We start from the raw sequence: 23,110 nt of genomic DNA, 5'->3' as shown, positions 1-23,110 counted from the left end.
GTTAAAGGCTGAAATTAATGACAGCTCCTGATTCAGATAGGCACAGAGGCCTGTGAAGAGATACGTGCCTTTTAAGTCAAACCATGCCTGGCAAATCACAAGAGAACTACTAATAACAAAAAGAGACTTTTATCCTTAGGACAGGGATAGTTTACCCAAAAATTACTTTCATCGTATGGACAAAAAGACATATTCTTTTGTGTTGCACAGAAGAAAGAAAATCATACAGATTTGGAATGGCATGAGGGTGAGTGATTCTTCTGCAAAAAAAAACCAAACAAACAAAAAAACTAAATGAGGTTAAGTAAATAATGACAGAACTGTTCTCTCCCAAATAATTTTGCAGAACAAACCTCTATGTATTTTATCTGGAATGTACTATACCAGCAGAAATTTACTTTTGGATTTTGCGTCGTGCACCTAGGTTAAGGCCGGGACACACCAAGTCGACGGTTGGCCGTCAAGCAACATTGGGCTATTTTTGAGCGTCGGTCAGCTTGTTGAATCGGCATCGGGCTGTCGGTAAGAGAGATAACTCTGATTGGCTGTTCAGCTTAGTGAACGAGTGCAAGTGATGAAAGCGAGCAAAGAAGTCAAAACTGTACAGATAGCCTGTACATCTTACCTGAGCATTTGAATTCACAAATATTTGAGCTGACTGGAATGAAGAAAGTGATAAGTGTGATTATTATTCAAAATGGTAAGCAAGCACTACTTTGTTTACGGCTTGTATCTCTGCAACAGAGGTGTCAAAAGTATTCACATTCATTACTCAGGTAGAAGTATAGATACTGGGGTTTAAAAAGACTTCTGTAGAAGTTGAAGTATCAACTCAAGCTTTTTACTCAAGTATAAGTGTAAAAGTACTGGTTTTCAAAACTACTTAAAGTATAAAAGTAAAAGTAATGTAAGGGGACAAAATGTAATTAAAGGGTTCACCCAAAAATGAAAATTCTGTCATTTACTCACCCTCAAGTTGTTCCAAACCTGTATGAGTTTCTTTGTTCTGAAGATATTTTGAAGAATGTTTGTAACCAAGCAGATTATATGCAACCATTGACTGCCATAGTATTTTCCCCTACTATGGTAGTCAATGGTTGCTCTATCTGCTTGGTTACAAACATTCTTCAAAATAACTTCAGAACAAAGAAACTCATACAGGTTTGGAACAACTTGAGGGTGAGTAAATGATGACAGAATTTTCATTTTTTTCAAAATCAAAAGATTAGGCCGCGCCACAGTGCATACCCACCTCCTCAAAAAAACATTTTTCTAAAGGTCATAATGACTATAATGTTATATTAAAAAGTTAATGTTGAACATTTTTAGATGCACTTGGCTATGCGTTTCAGCCACATATATTCCCATTGAAAATGAACGCATTTTAGTACAATGCAAATACATTTAAGAACCATACATGTACTACTGAGCATTAACGTGTTTCATGGAGCAAAAGATTTGATGACTAGTTGCCTATAAATATTGTAAAGGTGCAAAAAGTCAAAATTCAGAGGCATGTTATCAATAACCATTTTTTGAATGTGTGATCAGTGTGGCCAGATTGGATCGTCGATTTCCAGCCCAAAAACTCACCAAATGTACATTTATATTCAAAAAATGGTTATTGATAACATGCCTGGTTATTGATAACAATTTTGACTTTTTGCACCTTTACAATACTTATAGGCAACTAGTCACTCCAAGAAAAAAACCCTAAACTTTAACTGCCAAAATAATGTGATATTATTTTATTGCCACACCAATCAATGTTGATAAGTAAGTTACCATTTTATCTCCTTAAAACATAACATTGATGATTAAAAAAAATCAATTTCCCAGTAAAACGGATCAAATATGACTATATGTCCAGGTAGAAACTGTCAAAACGGCAATCCCTCAGAAAAACACATGCATAATTTTCATTGTCAACAGTAAGAAGCCAATTTACGTGCAAAAAGTGCCCAATATAGAGATTGGAAAAAGCAATGTAATTAACAGGCATTTCACACGTTAATGCACACACCACTGCCAAAATGCGTAATTCATTGATACTGTACAATAATCCGTCAACAAATAAATAACAACAATGCGCTTACCTTTGTGTTGCACTTTGCTTTGACAAAACTACAGTATGTCTTTCGTGAAGTACATGGCACACAAAACGGATTAATCGTTGATTTAAACTTCAACTGTGTGTATATGACGGTGGATAGGAGTCACGGTTATATTTATAAAGAATCTTCGAGTCACAGGTGTAATTCACGTTTGAGAGTGGAGTCACTCTCCCACTCTTTACTGTAGATACAACTTACTGTATATTTATGCCACTGGCATAGCGATCACTGGAATATACAGCTACGAGTTATCACGCTAAAAACCTGTCTAAAGTCATGAATGAGCGCGTCTGCCTGCTGATCGCTGATTGGCTGAAAGTGCGTGCTCGTCGGCGAGAACCCGCCCTATCTGGCAACATGGTGTGTGATTTGTGCAGGTGCAGGCGTGATTGATCGCGTACAACCCAATAGGGTGTCGGAATGGTTTGTGTTTATCCTTCTCATCCAACCACAATCAATTCACTCTATCCAGATGGCGCGATTTATCTGGATAGTTGTTTTTTTTTGATGACAAGTCGGATTGAAAACATGACGAAATGGAATAGGAGTAACGAGGCTATTATTAAAATGTAAGGAGTAGAAAGTACAGATAACTGCTTGAAAATGTAAGGAGTAGAAGTAAAAAGTAGGCTGAAAAATAATTACTCCAGTAAAGTATAGATACTCAATTTCTACTTAAGTAAGGTAACAAAGTATTTGTACTTCGTTACTTGACACCTCTGATCTGCAATTCTAGTTTCGGTTTCCCTTTTTAAATGCGAAAATAAACTATTGATATAGACAAATATTTCCTTACATGCAGGCGCAGAATGCACATGCTAGTTGACAGTCACCTTTAGTCCTTTTGATGTGTTCAAGCGCAGCTTTTTGGCCGAGACGCAGCAGACAAGAGGCAACAACACAGTCAGTTTTCGTTGCCGTTAGTTCTTTGAAGCTAGCTTGGTGTGTCCTAGGCTTTACATGTACCTCTTGGTAACATCACTTGTACAGAGCGGGTAATTTAAGGGGCTTTCGCAATGGGTAGTTCTAGGAACTAACCACCAGAGTGGTTCCCCGAGAACTAAAAGTTCCCCTAGGAAAATTTTCCTGGTTGCATTAATTGCCTTTATTATGATGGCTCAGAGAACGCCAGAGCCTGAGCGCACAGCGCTCACATTCTCCGTCTTCATTAGTTTACGATCTGTCGAACGATCTGTTACGAACAGTCCTGTCTAATATGTTATTAGATAGAAGTTAGAACTGTTATACAAAGAAACTATATTAAAAAGTATTAGCATTTGCTGTATGGTTGATGTCCAATGTTGCTGCAGAAATACATGATCATGTTCCGCTTGGTCCCCTCAAAATTGCGTTGGATTTTCTCTTTAGTGTAAAGATTGAGAGGTCCATCTGTCATGGTTTTCAATGTTCAATGAGTTAGCTTCTGGAGTAAATATATAGACTATAATCTTCTTGTGTAGACTTTTTTTTTTTAAATGGCGGGTGCTGATGTTTGCCAATCAGCGGACACTTATGTCAATGGTACACTCTAAAAAAAAAGTCTCGTAATCATAAGGGAACCTTTTCTAGTGCTATATAGCACCAATTTTGGTGCTTCAGTGGTTCTTCAGAGGTGCTATATAGCACCTTAGTCAATGAACCGGTGAAGAACCTCTGAAGAACCGGTGAAGAACCGCTGAAGAACCACTGAAGCACCAAAAATGGTGCTATATAGCACTAAAAAAGGTTCCCCTATGATTACGAGCCAAGAACCATTTTTGGTGCCATATAGAACCTTTTTTTTTTAGAGTGTAGTTCCTATTGTGCTGGGTTAGACCCTCTTCTGAAGTAGGAGCTAATTTAGTTCCCCCAAAAGGAGTTCCTAGAACTAAAATCGTTCCTAGTTCATGAGATGCAAACACGGTAAAATCGGGGTACTTCCGCCAATAGTTCTAGGAAATATGAAAAGATTCCTCTGGTGCGAAAGCCCCTTTGGACTCTAGCTGGCCCTTTGAAACTCTCGCCTGCATTCAGATCTGTTCTGTGTCTGGCCCATCAACGTTAAAAAAGCAGAACCTCAGGCCATGAGCCCAGAACTGCTCGCATGATGTCAGCGTAGGGTGAGTATGGAGCCCGGAGATCTGAAGGAGGGTGATCGCTCTGAGCATTGTCCAGCACCGAATACTGTGGTCTAAAGTTTCAAGCCCAATTGTGAGGAACAGACCTAAGAATAGTGTCTGAAATAGCGGGCGACTTTGCCAGAGTTTGCCTCATTGAAGACATTATTGGCGGGCGTGCTTCAGCAGACACCTGCCATTACATATCCTCGGAAGCATCCGTGTTCCACACTCTCATCCCTGGGCCTACACCAGCAACACTTCCCACTCACAGTTCCTCTCTCTTTCCAGAGGCTTAGTGTGTGGGCTGTGCGGTTGGGGAGTGGACAGGAACTCTTTTCAGGGCTTGGGCCGGTTTCTCTCTCACTTCTCCCAAGGAAGCATGACATGCTGTTGAAAAGTCAAGTGCCACTTGTGAATTTACATACTGACTCTGTTCCAAAACCTAGTGAGCTTTCTATGTAGGGATCATTTTGAGGCATCATAGACAAACTTTGGGCACAAAATCTGTTCCAACAAGAAGATTTTGCAATGCATGCAATCCCATGATGTATTGCAATAAGATCAGTGGGGGGAAAAACATCGAATTATAGTGGACAAAGCAAAATGCAAAATAACAAAAGCAATTGATTCAGTACCAAAAAAGGATGGACCAACATTACATTTCTGGACCAATATTAATAGTTGTGTTGTTTGGCTGCATTTTTAAGACATTGGAAACATTAAGACATCTTAATGCTAATAATTAGTAATATTTATCATTTTGAAGTACTTTACAACAACAACATCATGTACCAACATAAAATTTCTGGACCGATATTAGTGACCAATATATTTTACCCTTTGAAAAGGAGCCATTTTTTTTTTTTTTTTTTACCTTCAATTGACTCAAAATGTTTCAAAACCTAGAATGAACCTACAGGCAATATGACCAACTCTTAAAGGGTTAGTTCAAACAAAAAAATTTAATTCTGTCATTATTTACTCGCCCTCATGTTTTTCCAACCCCATAAGACTTTACGTACGACTTATAAATGAAGATCTTTTTGATGAAATCTGAGAGCTTTCTGTCCCTCCATTGAACAGCTACACAACTGCCACTTTGACACTTCAAAAAGTTAATAAAAAGATTGTAAAATTAATTAATATGAATCGGGCGGTTTAGTCCACCTTTTCTGAAGAGATTCAATCACTTTATGATGAACAGATTGAATTTAGGCTTTTATTCACATGTAAACATTGATCAGCGAACAAAACAGAAGCTCAACTGTACTTGCTTGGCGCATGATAACAAACCTCATTGGTTCTTGAGGAAGCACAAGCGTGCTCCGTAACACGAGAATGAACCTCATTGGTCCTTGCTGAAGCTCAAACGTGCTGCGTAACACGAGAATGAACCTCATTGGTTCTTGCTGAAGCTCAAACGTTCTGCGTAACACGAGAATGAACCTCATTGGTTCTTTCTGAAGTTCAAACGTGCTGCGTAACATGAGAAAGAATCTCATTGGTTCTTGCTGAAGCTCAAACGTGCTGTGTAACACGAGAATCAACTGCTTTGGTTCTCGCATGTCAAGCGAACATGCTTGAGCTACCATTACCATAACTGATGTGTGTGTTGACGAATGTTTGTAAATCAATAAAAGCTTAAATTAAATCTGTTCATCATATAATCATATAAAGCGATCGTGTCTTTTCAGAAAATTTGGACTAACATTAAAAAAACAGGCATTTGTTTTAAGTTATAATACTTTCATCATAGTGACTATTACAGGAAAATTTAAGGAAAAAAAACGCCTCAAGGTCAGTTCTGCTCTGGTGGTATGCTACCACTCATAATCAAACATTAAAATCTTCTCTTTCACCGCTGATTTGGTTTAATGCATACTTCTTTAATGAACTTAAATGGCAGGCTCACTCCAGGATTTATCAAAATGTAGAGGTCTGACGGCAGGATTATAACTGGTTGTATTGGTTTACAATACACAATCTACTGATATATACAAACATGCACTCTGCGACACGCAACATGAAGCTCTTGTAACCAGTAGGCTATGGTCAATTTGTGGATGAACTGAGGCCCACTGCATGCTGGGAAAACAACCCAAAGACACTGACAATGATTGAAACCTGTTCGCAGTTTACCCATCTGGTTAAACATTTACAGAAAATGCTCTTTCAACCCACACGGCTGCTATGAAGAAGGAGCCGAGCAGCCATGTTGTTTTTCCAAACAGGCTGCAGTGAGCACACTGGCTCTCAGAATGTGTCAGTATGAAAAAGTAATGCAAGAAAAACATAAGCAGCTGTGATGCCCCAGAAGCCGGCTTGTATTTGGTGCTTTTTCTTACTTACATAACCATGTGGCCTTTTGTAAAGGTTGTAACTTCAAGGACTCGCTGTACCACGGCAGCACGAAATAACAGTGTAGAACGTAATTTAATTTCCTTTCTTTTGTGAAACTACACGACTCACAGGAAAGCTATGCCAGTGTCCGGCAAAACAGGACCAGGTGTGGGAAGGTTTTGCAAAAACTAATTGTTGGTTTTGGTGGGTACAGAATGGCTTCCCTTGGGCATGTGCAAGAGGTTTTTTGGAGCTAAAATGTACTACAGTTTTTATTTGGCCTGGCACATCGTACGATTACTTGCAATTGAGTTTAAAAAACAAAATGGAAGGAAAGATATGGCAAGACTGGTCCTCAAAATGACCAGTGGCCGCATGAAAGGCTCCATCTGATTTTTATTTGACTATGGGAATGAAGCTTTTGGATAAAAAAAGTCTAAAACACATACTGTTCTGGGTATTTTCGGACTAGAGCTTTAAACAGAATATTGTTGTTATTCTTAACTAAAATTAAAAATATTAATTTTGTTAATTGAACTAAAGCTGAACTTAATTTACATTAAATTAAATATAAATAATAGATTTTGAAATGTTGAATCTTGGAGAATAACTGAGATATTATTAAGATACAAAAAAAATTACATAAGCACAACAAAATTACTAAAGGTTAATTCACCCCAAAAATTATTTCATTAATTACTTACCCTCATGTTGTTCCAAACCTATACGTTTTTTATTATGTTCATCTTCAAGCGTGCTTCGATCATGAGAATGAACCTCATTGGTTCTTGAGGAAGCTCAAACGTGCTGCATAACATGAGAATGGACCTCATTGGTTCTTGCAGAAGCTCAAACGTGCTGCATAACGAGATAATTTAACCTCATTGGTTCTTGAGGAAGCTCAAACGTGCTGCATAATATGAGAATGGACCTCATTGGTTCTTGCTGAACCTCAAACGTGCTGCATAATATGAGAATGAACCTCATTGGTTCTTGCAGAATCACAAATGTGCTGCATTACGCGAGAATGAACCTCATTGGCTCTTGCGGAAGCTCAAACGTGCTGCATAACGAGAGAATGAACCTCATTGGTTCTTGCTGAAGCTCAAACGTGCTGCGTAACACGAGAATGAACCTCATTGGTTCTTGCTGAAACTCAAACGTGCTGCATAACGAGAATGATCCTCATTGGTTCTTGCTGAAACTCAAACGTGCTGCATAACATGAGAATGATCCTCATTGGTTCTTGCTGAATCTCAAACGTGCTGCATAACATGAGAATTAACCTCATTGGTTCTTGAGGAAGCTCAAACGTGCTGCGTAACACGAGGATGAACCTCATTGGTTCTTGCTGAAGCTCAAAAATTAACAAAATTTGAACTAAACCGCTCAATTCATGTGGATTCGTTTTACGATCTCTTTGTGAACTTTTGGACTTGACAAAGTGGCAGTTGCGTAGCTTTAATTGATGTTTTATAAACAAATTTCGGGAGAAGCACGTTCAGATAATTAAACCTAACTAAACACAAGTGGAGCACCCTCAGATAATTCAACCTAATTGAACACGAGAGGAGCACATTAAAACTAATCAGTTAATCAACGATAGGAGGTGTATATAGACAGCCGATTTACCTTCCTGTCGTTGACAATTTCTTAGCTTCCCCCCACCACCCCATCTCCTCACTTACTTAAAGGGTTAGTTCACCCAAAAATGAAAATTCTGTCATTAATTACTCACCCTCACGTCGTTCGAGACCCGTAAGACCTCCGTTCATATTCGGAACACAAATGAAGATATTTTTGTTGAAAGCTGATGGCTGAGAAAGGCTTCAGATAGGCCTCCATTGGCATTCAGTACACTTATACTCCCAAGACGGATAAAAGGCACTCAAAACATCGTTACAAAGTCCATCTCACCACAGTGACTCTACAATAATCTTACGATGCGACGACAATAGTTTTTGTGCGCAAAAAAAATCAAAATAACACCTTTATCCAACTTGTTACTGCCTTCCGCGTGTGCCTCCACGACGCATGCGCGAGCATATGACGCAGATCCGGCGTTCGGACAGATGACCCAGAAGTGATTTGTTTACAATCAGAGGAAGACGCGCGTATCTCAGCTGTTGGATTCTACATTGATCGTGCTTTAGGTCTCGGCGTAGTGCTCAAAATGGGGTTAGAGTGTGCATTTCATGGATTCCCGAACCCCGGCGCTACGTCATATTCTTGCGCATGCGTCGTGGAGGCACACACTATTTCCATCACGGGGGGGATACTCTGGGTTCGGGCAAAAATTCCGAGCCCGGAGCCCTCCCCCGGACAGCACGCCAAATACGCATAATCTTTACTCTATTTAATTTGATGTAAGTGTGAACTCGTGAAATGGAGGGACAGAAAGCTCTCAGATTTCATCAAAGAGAATCTTCACTTGTGTTCAGAAGATGATCGAAAGTCTTACGAGTTTATAGGGAGAGAAATGAATGAAAGAATTTTCATTTTGGGTTGTACTATCCCTTTAAACTAAGCTGAAAATGGATAGCAAATATAAAATATAATTCAAAATATGAATAAACTACATGAACAATACTAAAATAACATTGGAAGAGAACTCGGGTTTAGTCCAAACAAAGTGTGAAAACAGCTGTAAGAGCTAGTTGAGTTCTTTCCCCAGTGAGTACCACTTCTTCTACTGTTCTGTTCTACAGGAACTTCTACTGGTGTCCTCTATGTGTCCTCTACATCATTGAAACATCTGTTCGGTCTCTTAGTATTTCGCACTCTCTCTGATTCCACTTAAGAAAATCGTTCTGAGAAGTAATTTGTCACCATCCTCTGGGAGCACTTCCCCGTTTATTTTCTCCCCCCATTTGATGAAAAAGCGGTTAAGATTTCATTCAACCTAAACTAGCCGCCCCTGAGCCTCTTCTCAATATCATGCCAGCACATTTCTCTGTCTTTCTCTTCAACTCTCCCTCTCTCTCTTTTATCTTTTCTGTAATTGCATATGCAAAGACTAAACAGCGATGTTGTACGGTCATAAATCAGAGGCCTACTGAGGGAGCCTCGATGATTCAGCAGCCACTGTGCACAAAGGAAATGTTCTCTGCAGACGAATGAGATTCAGTGTATGTGCTTCTGCTGATCATTTCTATATACTAAACACAGATTAATTTCAACAAAAATATCAGAGGCATACAGTGGTGTTCTGAGATGAGGAGGCAAAGTCCTCACAGTTGTTGTTTTTTTTCTTTCTTTTTTTAATAAATCAAATGTAAATTAATGTCCCAGTTACACTTAAAGTTGTCACAATTTCCTGGTTAAATATTACCTTACATTACAAAAAAAATACAATTCTATTTTGTATTTTTACATAAAAAAATGTAATTCATGTTCTATTTATTAAAACCAAGTATAAATCTCATCAAGTTAAGAATTTTTGTGCATTTTTGCACAGACACAATGTATCTTTCATTTCACCAAGCTGATTGCTCACCAAATAAAACCCCCCATAGTTATCATGTGTTCAGGCCATTTCAAGTTTGATTTTGACATGATATGAAGTGGTGATATCTAAGTAACTGAGCTGTTTACTTACTTTTTAATTTGCCTTGCCATTCCCGAACATGGAACACGCACGAAGACAAGAGACATGATTTATCGCGTGAACCAATCACAGCCAATCATAACCAAACATTTCCAATCATATCGCTAGGGCTGTGCGATATTGAAGAAAAATGCGATATGCGATATCCTTGTTAAATAATGCATATGCGATATGCAATACGATATTGCTTTAAGTGTGTAAAATCTATTTATTTCCCCAACTGATATCTTTCACTTAAAGCATAACCGACTGTGTTTACATGAATACTCATCAAGACAGCCATTTTGACATAAGTGTGTGTATTTGACAGTTCGAGTGTGTAACAAGACACGGAAAAAGAACGGCTTGTGCGCACGTTTAGGTGTGTGTGTCAGACAGCAGACAGCACGAGACTGCAAGAAGTAGTTTTTCGCAAGTTATTGCGTTTAATAACTCTTTTTAACGTCAAGCAAGTCATAAGTAACAGTCGTGTGCCCAGTCTATTCTCTGCTCTTTGCGTTGACCTAAAACGAACACTTTTCACAGTGTTGAAGTAGCCTTTTAAAATCATTCAGATATTGCGTGCCCTTGCAATATGCATATTGCGATATGTACATGTGCAATATTTCGATAATTTCAATATATTGCGCAGCCCTACATAGCGCAATGGAGGCATTGCCTCCTCTCACGTGACTTTCCCCCATTTATTCTCAATTACCCCCCAGCAAACCCACCGCATGCTTTAGTGGGTCTGTTAAAAGTTAATGGCCTCAGGGGAAGCAAGAGAGACTCCCACTGTAACTTTACCTTCTAGTGTCGCTATTGGACAGTGTTTCTTTAGAAAAACAAGTGATTTATACACTTTTTAATGTCACATTTTGTAATAATTGCTTTGTTTTATTTTGGAAAATATGAATAATTTTCTCATCCAATTTCTTTGAGAAGGCACTGCCTCCTTTGCCTCCTCGGAGGAAACGCCCCTGTATGAGATGCAGGAAAATGAAGCACTACTATAGGTTTCTCACAAGTCCTGCAGGTATTCAAACAAAGTTGTTACACATGAAAACACTGTCCATGAACTCAATAACAGAAATCACTGAAAATATACCATCACAGCATTTAAATAAACATCAAATTGAAAAGTGCTGTATCCACTTTTTATATTAACACAACATGCTCACGTTACAAGAAAATATCGATATATTGTGATTAACAGTTATTTCAAATTCATAAAACTAACATGTTCTAGAAATAGTGCAAAGTATAATAAAACTTTCTCTTTCACTATATGTATATGCAAATTTAGGGTACGATTACACAACAACGGTGTACTAAACACGTTTTTTCCTTTGCTTTTTTCTCATACAGATGACATTGTTAAAACGATCCCCGTTCATGCAGAAACGACTAAAAACGCTGCATTCCTGTGCCAGGCCAGTAGTTGGCGATGTCACCGTTTTCACAAATTCAGGTTTTTGTAATTTACATGGAGACGATAACAGTATCATTTTCAAAAGCGTGCACTTTGAAACCCATTTTCAAAAGGTTGCGCAAACATTTTTAGTCGAGAACAGTGTTGTGTACACGGCCCCTAAATTGCTGTCAATATGAATGATTCTTAAAGGGATAGATCACGCAAAAGTGAAAATTCTGTCATCATTTACTTCATGTCTTTCCAAACCTGTATCCTTTTTTAAAATACGTTTTGAAGATCATTTTTGTGAGATGGATCCCTTTAAGCCTCTAGTATTCCTCAACAGCAAGCAATTTGATAATCAGTTAGAATTTGACAAATACTAGTGACCTAGTTTCAGCATTAAATTGTAAAGCTTCGAGGAAACAGCTTGAAGTCAAAGTTTTCCTCAGGAAATGCCTTGGATTCATTTTGTGAAGTAGTGTTGATCTTCACTTGGCACCATAGCAACAACAGCCTCCCGAGTGTCAAAAACTGCCTGAGCTTGAGCATTTGACAAGTGGTTGAGCAACAAACTTATAAAACTCAAGATAACACACTTGGCACAGAGCTAAGCGTGGGTCTCAGGAAGATGCTTTGCTAAGAAAGCTGTCATTAGTTTACAGAAATAATGTATTCAAAACTCTAGAAATGTTTGCTTTGACACTGCTTTGACACTTTAACTGATCGGTATCGGCTCAGGCCCTGCTTAGCACATGATCTCATGCCCACCCCCCCATTTGAAACATTGTTGCCATAACAAGTTTTTATGGGTTGCTTCTTGCTTGTTCAGACATGACTGACAGACTGGCATTCTGACACAGCAAGCTTCATGCTTTCATGCTCAGTATCGTCAGATACTCAATATTCAAGGACTCGGATTGGGGGCACAATAAACTTGATCGGGACATCATTATAGAAAATTAACTGAATATTGTACATTTTATAACCTGTCTGCATTAACTCTTTCCCCATCAAACACGTCATTTTCCGCTATTTGTAAGAAAATGCTTCCTTGCCAAACATAATTTTCTGTTTCCCCAGTTATACGCTAGGAGCACTTCTGAAAGAATACAGAATCTCCTGATCAAAGCACATGTGAAGAAGTTGCACAAACAAGCGATATCATATGTAAAATAAAACAATCATCAACATTACACGGCATTTAAATCAAAACTCCCTAATGTTACTGAATGAAATGTCGATTCAGGACTGTGCAAGCATTAGGGGTGTTGATGGACTCAATCTACTCCAACTACACTATATTGCCAAAAGTTTTGGGGCACCTACCTTTTCATGCACATGAACTTTAATGACATCCCATTCTTAATCCGTAGGGTTTAATATGGAGTTGGCCCACCCTGTGCAGCTATAACAGCTTCAACTCTTCTGGGAAGGCTTTCCACAAGGTTTAGGAGGGTGTTTACGGGATTTTTTGACCATTCTTCTAGGAGAGCACTTGTGAGGTCAGGCACTGATGTTGGACGAGAAGGCCTGGATCGCAGTCTCCACTCTAATTCATCCCAAAGGTGTTCTGGGTTGAGGTCAGGACTCTGCAGGCCAGTCAAGTTCCTCCACACCAAACTCACTCACCCATGTCTTTATGGACCTTGCTTTGTGCACTGGTGCGCAGTCATGTTGTAACAGGAAGGGGCCATCCCCAAACTGTTCCCAAGATGGGAGCATGACATTGTCCATAATGTCTTGGTATGCTGAAGCATTAAGGGTTCCTTTCTCTGGAACTAAGGAGTACAATCCCACACCACAATCCTCCCTCCACCAAACTTTACACTTGGCACAATGCAGTCAGGAAAATATCGTTCTCCTGGCAACCGCCAAACCCAGACTCGTCCATCGGATTGCCAGACAGAAAAGTGTGATTCGTCACTCCAGAGAACACGTCTCCACTGCTCTAGAGTCCAGTAGTGGCGTGCTTTACGCCACTGCATGAGTTGCTGTTGTTCCCAATTTCTTCCACTTTGTTATAATACCACTAACAGTTGACCGTAGAATATTTAGTAGTAAGGAAAGTTTTTGGTTTTTTGTTTTGTTTAAAAGCAGGGGTTCTGTTCTTTCTTTTGATATATTCCATGTTCAGATATTCATACAACCAATTATTCTGGACGGCATTACATTTTTCAAGACTAAATCAAAAATTCAAAACTACTAGACCTCATCCAATAAAATTTCAGTGTGGTGGGGCTACCTGGCGCAACACCACAGATTAAAAACCAAGTAACCAACAAGATTTATTTTATCTTAATATATTATACATTATTTTATATTAATAATTTTTATTAAATTATATTTTATTTTATAAATAAAAAACATCATATTTTATAGTGGGTTATATACATGTTTCTATAACATGAAATAAAAAATCCGTACAATTGAGCTGGAATAAGCATGATAGCTTAGATGGCAGCATGTTACAAGTTACAAATCATCATTTTTATCAGGCAAAACAAAATGGGCCTATTTACAGGAACATAGCTGATTGCTGAGAAGTAATAATACAGCCTCACTGCTACTAGACTATTCTTTGCAGTAATTTCAAAGTGAATATACCCGTTGCAGTCGATATTGACATTTTCAACTGTGTATCAGTCAGGCAGGCAGCCAGTTTTATAGCAAGTAGTGAAAGATAGCTGAATGTGTCAGACTGTGTATTTTGCTGACGCGTCATTGTCTCTCCAGTCTGTGGGGGGTTGTCTGGGATGGCCTGAGGAAAAAAGGAGCCCATGAGTTTTTTTTTTTTTTGCTATTTCAATTGCTTGTTTGACACCCATGACACTCCAGATGCCCCACGGTAAAAGTAAAGTCATGGCGCCTACAAGGAGCCTTTCTGGTGTCACAGGTCTCGACAAGCCGCCGCCACCCAAGGCATTGGAAAGGTGTTGAAGAGAACGTGTCTCGGCACATCAGACCCTGGAGGGATCCGAGGGCAATCATGGTACATGCGATACAAGGAGAAAGAGGAAGAGTGAAAAACAAACATGAGATATAAACCGCTAGCTTGAATAAACTTGAGATGTATTTTTAGTATGGTGGCAAGGAGGCTGGATTTTCCGGAGGGAATCATGCAAGTCAATTAAATAGTCAATTTAATGGTATTTGCAGCATTATTTACCGCCTAAAAAACGCATGTCTTAAAACAGACAATAATTTGCGTTGCTCTTGGTAGAGTGTTAGCCATTCTGGAAATGATCCGGCTGTGTCTGTGTTCTTTAATTTGCAAGTCATCAGTAGATCACGCGCAGAGCCATTGACGCTTTTGTGGAATTTCACTCTCATGCTAATTTGCCCTGTTTAGTAAATCTGGCCCTGTGTTTAAATAAATGCTAATTCAAATATTATCATAGTATATAAATAACTGGTTTGGAGCAAACCTACTGTTAAAGCAATAGTTAACTCAAATCAAGGAAGGAAAGGAATTTATTAATTCATTATTTACTCACCCTCATGTTTTACCAAACCAGTATGTTTTTCGTTCTCCATGAAGCACAAAAGCTGAATGTTGACACTGCTTTTTATGCCACACAAAGAATGGAGATTTTTATTGCTACTCATAAAAGTAGTCGATACAACTCATGCATTATATTTCAAGTCTACTGAAATCATATGATAGTTTTGTGTGAAGCACAGACTAAAATTTAAGATGTTCACTGATCTAAGTTGAATCCTCATTGGTTCTTGCTGAAGCTCAAACGTGCTCCATAACACGAGAACGAACCTCATTGGTTCTCAAACATCAAGCAAACATGCTTGAACTTCCGTTTACAACAACTGATGTGTGAGTTGATTAATGTTTATATGTGAACAAAAGCCTAAATTCAATCTGTTCATCATATAATGTTAGTTTTACAATGTCTTTGTGAACTTTTTGAAGAGTCAAAGTGGTAGTCAATGGAGGGACAGAAAGCCCTCCGATTGCATTAAACAGATCTTCATTTGTGTTCTGAAGATGAACGATAGTCTTATGGTTTGGAACGGTGAGTAATTATTGACAGAATTTTTTCAGACATTCATTTTTGGGTGAACTATCTCTTTAATAATGGTCATTCACATACATTCTTCTATACACTCACCTAAAGGATTATTAGGAACACCTGTTCAATTTCTCATTAATGCAATTATCTAATCAACCAATCAATGCATTTAGGGGTGTGGTCCTGGTCAAGACAATCTCCTGAACTCCAAACAGAATGTCAGAATGGGAAAGAAAGCTGATTTAAGCAATTTTGAGCGTGGCATGGTTGTTGGTGCCATATGGGCCGGTCTGAGTATTTCACAATCTGCTCAGTTACTGGGATTTTTACGCACAACCATTTCTAGGGTTTACAAAGAATGGTGTGAAAAGGGAAAAACATCCAGTATGTGGCAGTCCTGTGGGCGAAAATGCCTTGTTGATGCTAGAGGTCAGAGGAGAATGGGCCGACTGATTCAAGCTGATAGAAGAGCAACTTTGACTGAAATAACCACTCGTTACAACCTAGGTATGCAGCAAAGCATTTGTGAAGCCACAACACGCACAACCTTGAGGCGGATGGGCTACAACAGCAGAAGACCCCACCGGGTATCACTCATGTCCACTACAAATAGGAAAAAGAGGCTACAATTTGCACAAGCTCCCCAAAATTGGACAGTTGAAGACTGGAAAAATGTTGCCTGGTCTGATGAGTCTCGATTTCTGTTGAGACATTCAGATGGTAGAGTCAGAATTTGGCGTAAACAGAATGAGAACATGGATCCATCATGCCTTGTTACCACTGTGCAGGCTGGTGGTGGTGGTGTAATGGTGTGGGGGATGTTTTCTTGGCACACTTTAGGCCCCTCAGTGCCAATTGGGCATTGTTTAAATGCCACGGCCTACCTGAGAATTGTTTCTGACCATGTCCATCTCTTTATGACCACCATGTACCCATCCTCTGATGGCTACTTCCAGCAGGATAATGCACCATGTCACAAAGCTCGAATCATTTCAAATTGGTTTCTTGAACATGACAATGAGTTCACTGTACTAAAATGGCCCCCACAGTCACCAGATCTCAACCCAATAGAGCATCTTTGGGATGTGGTGGAACGGGAGCTTCGTGCCATGGATGTGCATCCCACAAATCTCCATCAACTGCAAGATGCTATCCTATCAATATGGGCCAACATTTCTAAAGAACGCTTTCAGCACCTTGTTGAATCAATGCCACGTAGAATTAAGGCAGTTCTGAAGGCGAAAGGGGGTCAAACACAGTATTAGTATGGTGTTCCTAATTATCCTTTAGGTGAGTGTAGTTCTTTTCAAAACCCTGAATATGGCCAAAACATATTCAAGACTTCTTGTAGCAGATCCAAAGTTAAAGTCAAGGAAGAATTATGCAAGTCAGCATCTGTGCACTGGTTAAGTGTCATCACTGAAGATGTTCCACTCATCAGGTCCTACAGCACGCTGGATCATGTCTGAGGCAGATGCTCCACATATGAACAATGCTAACTACAGGTGGTGCAATATGCTCACAGTTGAGGCCACGCACAAATCTACACTCTGTGCAATGATGCCGTATGATTCTGAATGTAATTCACCAGCCCCAGAGCAGAATGAGCTTTCATTTGAGATGCATTGTGCCAGATCACCACATTTAGTTAAAGCTACACCGATGAGTGCACACTAATGCAGTAACAACACAAAATACCTCTCGGCATGTTGCAAACACAAAGATGAGGATCAGAGGTCCTGCATGTAGCACCTTGTAGTGAGTTTTCATAATTGCAACATTCATTCAGAGTTCACTGCATTAATTAGCCTTAATAGACGCCATACTTGCCATTCATTAGATCCGCATTAATTTGTGTTTTCTGTTAAGCAGAGATGGAAATGCTGGACCAGAACATGTCTGGCCTTTGCTAACAAGATTTCCACATGACTTTCAGTAACCATACTCACAGGACTTACTGGTTTGCTGGTTTCTCACAGAAAACTAGTGGGAAAAGCAAGACAAAAGTATATTTTACTGACCACGTAACTCACTCCAAGATCTACCAATTGGTGTTTTAAAGGGGTCTTTGATTATGATTTCACTTTTTAACTTTAGTTAGAGTGTAATGTTGCTGTTTGAGCATAAACAACATCTGCAAAGTTACGATCCTCAAAGTTAAATGCAAAGGTGAAAATGCATGAAGTGACCAGGTGTAAACAGGCCCAAAGATAATAATACAGGGCCAGAAAACATGAAGGGGAGTAAAGGTGAATTTAAAATTTGAACTATCTTTAGAGCTGGCAGTATTTTCTCGTTATTAGAAACCTGCATTGGAAAGGGTTGGAAACGAGCAGATTAATTGCCGGTGCTGGGCAACCCTGTTGCTTTCGGTATGCCAAAATACACCATTCAGACAATGCTCAGACAGCATAGCAGGGCAGATTCACAATGGTGCTTGCAAAAGTCCAATTTGTGCCAGGCGACATTAGCCTTTCACCCTTGATTTCTTGGAAAATTCAACAGCACAACAGTATAACGACTGCCAATTAGTTTCAAAGCAGAGGCATTTGGCACAGTTTAGACATCAGTAATTTGAAAATTCTTTATTTTATTACAAATCTAGGTCACATATTTCAGTTGTATGGTAAAGGTTTGGAACAGCTCATCCTGACCTCTAAAGCAAAAGAGACGGCCTCTGATGATACCCACATGAGATCTGACAAATGATATTATTAAGGCAAAAGGCAGCATTGTGCATGATACATTAGGAATGTGTTCCTAAACTTCCTATAGCCCATATTCAGAAAGGACTCGTTTTCAAAGACATACTTAATCATTTCTCTTTTTCCTCATACAACCTTCCTGTTGTAGGTCAATGGTGTGTTTACACTTGGCATGTTTGGTTTCGATTAAAACGAACCCTGGTGCGTGTGAGTGCGGTTCATTTGAATAGGTGTAAACACTGACATCCAAACCTTTTCAGAGACCGCTGAAAAGATGGGTCTCGATCCGCTTCCAAACGAACTCTGGTGCGGTTCGAACGAAATATGAATGCAACACAGACCAAAGACAGGGAAACGGACCATCACATTTCGGTACAGGCATCAGAAGCACGTCTCCTCGCAGCAGATCTTTGTGTGAGTGACGGAGTTATTCCAGCTGCTGTTTTGACTCTTTTAGACATTTTATAAGCTCTTCACAAGTTCTCAGAGGTCAAAATACCATTATATGAAGGCTACGCACAAACAACGAGCGCATTTAGCCAAGCACACAGCATTGTTTTAGACTAAGTTCCGTCGTGAAATATACTCAATAAAAGCTAACAACTCAACACACAAACTGTGAACGTATCCCTAAGCCTTTAGGTTCAGTATTTTAGGTTTGGTATTTTAAATGTCTATGTAGGGGGACCAAACAAACCAAGTGCACCAAACTACAAGTGTGAACAAATAATTGCTTCTCCGTGAACCACAGGATTAGAGAGAGAGAGAGAGAGGCTGATACGAATAAAAGGAGAAAGAATGGCAAAAACGTCACAGTGTCAACAGTTTAACAAGTGATTTGTTTCCTTGTTTGCTTACTGAGGGGATCAATGGACCCATGGTCAACTGAATTTCAACACTGGGCATCCTATTGCAACCAGAAGCCTTGGTTTCAAAAACATGGTCACAATGTTATAGATCTCCAACTGCTTCTAAAGCAATTACAAAAGAAGCTGACCTCAAAAGTGTAACTGCTGCTTACTGATCTATTGTCAAGTCAAGTCAAGTCAACTTTATTTATATAGCGCTTTTCACAAAGTAGATTGTTTCAAAGCAGCTTTACAGTGTTAAACAGGAAAATAATGCAGCATAATTTTATTCAGCCGCATAGCCACTCCGGAAAAAACGCTGATGTCATCAGCCCATCTCAACCATCACACAGCGACAGTGTGGGCTTTAGATCAATAATTCGATCAGTAATTTAGTTTAAATGGTTAATTTAGTTTATTATTTAGATTTATTTCGATGTTTATTTGAAAAATTTTGTGTCCCCAACTGAGCACGCCAAGCCAGAGGCAACAGTGGCAAGGAAACCAAAACCCCATCAGGTGACCTAATGGAGAAAAATAAACCTTGGGAGAAACCAGGCTCAGTCGGGGTGCCAGTTCTCCTCTGGCCAATTAACAAACAGCGAATGATTATTATTATTATTCTGGCAGCTTTACAGCTCAGAGGTCATAATAGATCAGGATATTCGAGGGACCGGGGGCAACATGCTGGAGACGGGTTTATTGAGGATGATGTTGATTAAATAATTATTAAAGTGCAATATTCGAATGATCGGAGGCAACACGCCGGAGATGGGTTTATTGAGGATGACATATTGTGACTGTATTAAACCCTAAGGACCATAACGATAAATGCATGGATAAAGCCCCATATAAACCATCTAACCCCAGTAAATATAACAGAGTTTCCTCAAATGTTGACAATGACTTTTCATGTTTTTTTTTCCAGTTTGTTTGTGACAACCAGATAAGCTGGTAACATAACTAGAACAATTTGGGCCTGCGGTGACTACAGAAATGTCCATTCATTTTCCAGTAGTTTATTAGTAGATAAAGCCACATTCCCATTGGTAGCAACCTACAGCAATGAAAGAACTGAAGCTAGTGACAGAGAAAGGGGAGCAACTTGTTGCAGCAACTATCGGCCATTGAAAAATAAAGCTTACAAAAAAAAAGGTGTTTTTTAAAAATCTTTTAAAAATAATGCATATTTTTGAGTCATAAACAATGTGTTTAAACAAGTTTCAGTTGATAAATAACATTTAAAAGTGTTTAAATTCACTTTGACTGTTTTTATGTCAGGCGGTACAACCTAATAGTTGTATAGTATACTGTAGTTGTACCACCTGACATGTAAAGTGAACCAATCTGCCCATACTTAAAATTAGCATCAGATGGGCTCCTCTGGATGATGCACTATCCTGTTTACTGTTATTACCTTGTCAATTCGTAATAAAAGAGCCATGTTTGCAGATGTGCCACCCTGACATTTGAGAATATACAAATTGCTGGACAAAAGTTTTTCTGATACTGATATTTATAAAATGTATTTATATGAAAGGTTTCAAACAGTTTTCTTAGTCTGTTCATTTGTTCGGACAGCTGCACCACCGGACATTTTGGGGGGTTAAGATAACAAAACCCAATCTCACGGCAATTTGTACATATTTTACGAGGTGGCTAAATCGTACGACCTCACTCGTCCGAATTAGTGCGATTTTTGCTAAATCGCACGTATTTGATGATTTGTTCATATGATTTCGTTCGAATTACCTAACCTCAAACCCCGCCCCTAAACCTACCCATCACTAGCCTGGCTCCACCCTCCTACGTACTTCCGCTCAATTTTCATTGTCCTTCTCCTTCAGTACTCCGTCTGGGATTGCGGTATATTCTCTGGTTTTCTCCGAATAAATTTTAACCGGTCCAATCAGCGAACAGAGGGAGTGGCTGAGAACGATGACGTTGATGTCGTGCGCTAGTTTAAGATGACATACGTCACGACCAAAGGTTAGCGATTGGTTATGGAAGATCCAGAGTGGCTCTGGGCAGATCCAATAGTTTTATACTTCAACAGAGTACCCGCCTTCAAGGAAGTAAACGCTTGTCAATGTAGAGTGGCCAGACTCTCTGTACAAATAAAACCCATCACTGCAGTATAGACAAATCATACGAATTGGTCGTGAGATAGCGTTGAAAAAAAACATAAAATAATATTGTATTATTTAAATGTACTAAAAAGTAATTCAAACTTTATATATATATATATATATATATATATATATATATACACAGTGCTTAAGAATTATTTATTTTAAATTGATTTAATAAGACATTTAGGCCCATATTTTAAAAGGTTATTTTATCAGTTTCAAGAAGATGAAATATTTGAACAACTCTTTTTATATATTTAAAATGTCCTATATTAACGTCAGAAATGTTCATGACTTTTGAATATTGCATTAATTCCCATGACTTTCCCAGAGAAATCCCAATTTTAACACTGTCTGACATTACATGTTTTCCATGACTGTGAGATCCACTGATTTAAACAAAACTAAGCATGTATGAGTAGATGCACCAGAAGCAGTTTAGACAGAAGTTGGAGATCTAACAAAGGGGCTGTATAAACAATCAAACAAGATGGTGGAGAAAAGGGTGCCAGAACAAAGACCCTGCACTGATATTTGACTCAGTGTTGATTCCCCAACTCCTGACACAAGAAGAGGAGAGGATACATCAAAGTGCAACATCATCCGGACCGTGTGGTATACTTATACGCATACATTTTGGCAGCGGCTGTGCATCATTACATGTTCACAAACAAGTCTTGAGACTCACCACTGTGTCCTGACTCCTGGTTGGTCATGGTGGGCTCCAGGTCCACTTTGTTCTCGCATCGCCCTAGTCCCTGTATCAGCTGTTCTAGTGGTAACTCTGAATTCGCACTCGGGTAACACCTCAAACCGCTCCCGCATCTCGGCGTGTAGACGCCGCACAGCTCGCCCTTCTGCCGTGCGCATACCGGACAGCAACCGCAACCCGGTTCCCTGACAATCTCGCAAGAGGTGGTGAGCTTGGGACACGCCGCCTGGCGCTCCGCGGTGCAGCTCGGGCAGCGGAACACGATCTCCCCGACCGAGCCGTGCAGGAGCAACAAACTGCAGAGCAATGCACAAAACATGCCGTTATCTTTAAGACTGACAGATGTCAGGATTCTGCAGTCGACTTCAGGTGGAAAAGTAAAAGTGCGTTTGGGGACAGGTGAGGTTCGCCGGAGAGCTCTGCTGGGTCCTATTTGCTGTCATGTTACTCCGAAATGACATCACTGAAATTTCAAAAGCTAAGTCAAAGTCAAATGAAGAGTCGATAGTCGGACTGCTGGCTTTCAACTGAGAAAGATACGCTGTGGATAAATGTTTGTTTGCCACTGTCATGTTTCTTAAGTTGAAATGAAATATTTCTGGGATAGCCAAAATAACAACATTTGTCTTCTACGTTTATTGTTATAATACAACCTGTGTGAGATGTATTGAGTTGATTGGGAGAGATTTTCTATGGAAATGTTCTTGTTTCCACCACTGAATATTAATCGTGATTAATATTAATCGTGATTAATATTGCGACTTTTTTAAAATCACAATTCTGACTTTTTTTCTTGCATTTTTTCTCAGAATTGTGTTATATAAACTTGCAATTGCGAGTTATGAAGTCAGAATAAAAAAAGAGAAAGTCGCATTTGCAAGAAAAAAGTTTATATCTGGCAATTCTGACTTTTTTCTCGGAGATGAGATGTAAACAAAAAGGTAGAATTTTTTTCTCAGAATTTTCTCAGTTGCAATTATGCCTTTATAACTCGCAATTGCAACTTTATATCACGCAATTCTTACTTTATAACTGGATTTTTTTCCTCAGAATTATGGGATATAAACGCACAATTGTGAGTAAAATAGTCAGAATTGCAAGATAAAAAAGTCGCAATTGCGAGAAAAAAGTT

At 39.2% G+C, this 23,110-nt stretch overlaps 1 protein-coding gene across 1 annotated transcript in view; it reads right to left on the bottom strand.

The window, feature by feature from the left end:
• The window catches only part of igfbp2b (insulin-like growth factor binding protein 2b), a 34,133-nt gene extending 11,693 nt beyond the window's left edge, over positions 1-22,440 (bottom strand). Inside the window, exon 1 of the mRNA XM_079822034.1 lies at positions 21,955-22,440. Coding sequence (XP_079678160.1) covers positions 21,955-22,297 — 343 coding nt within the window. The 5' untranslated portion in view covers positions 22,298-22,440. The remainder of the gene's footprint in view (positions 1-21,954) is intronic.
• Between the last annotated feature and the right edge of the window lie 670 nt (positions 22,441-23,110).

This window comes from Gobio gobio (genome assembly GCF_949357685.1).
Source record: "Gobio gobio genome assembly, chromosome: 7".
NCBI classification, from domain to species: domain Eukaryota; kingdom Metazoa; phylum Chordata; class Actinopteri; order Cypriniformes; family Gobionidae; genus Gobio; species Gobio gobio.
Note: the sequence above shows the minus strand (reverse complement) of the source record. Positions and strands in the feature narration are given on the sequence as shown.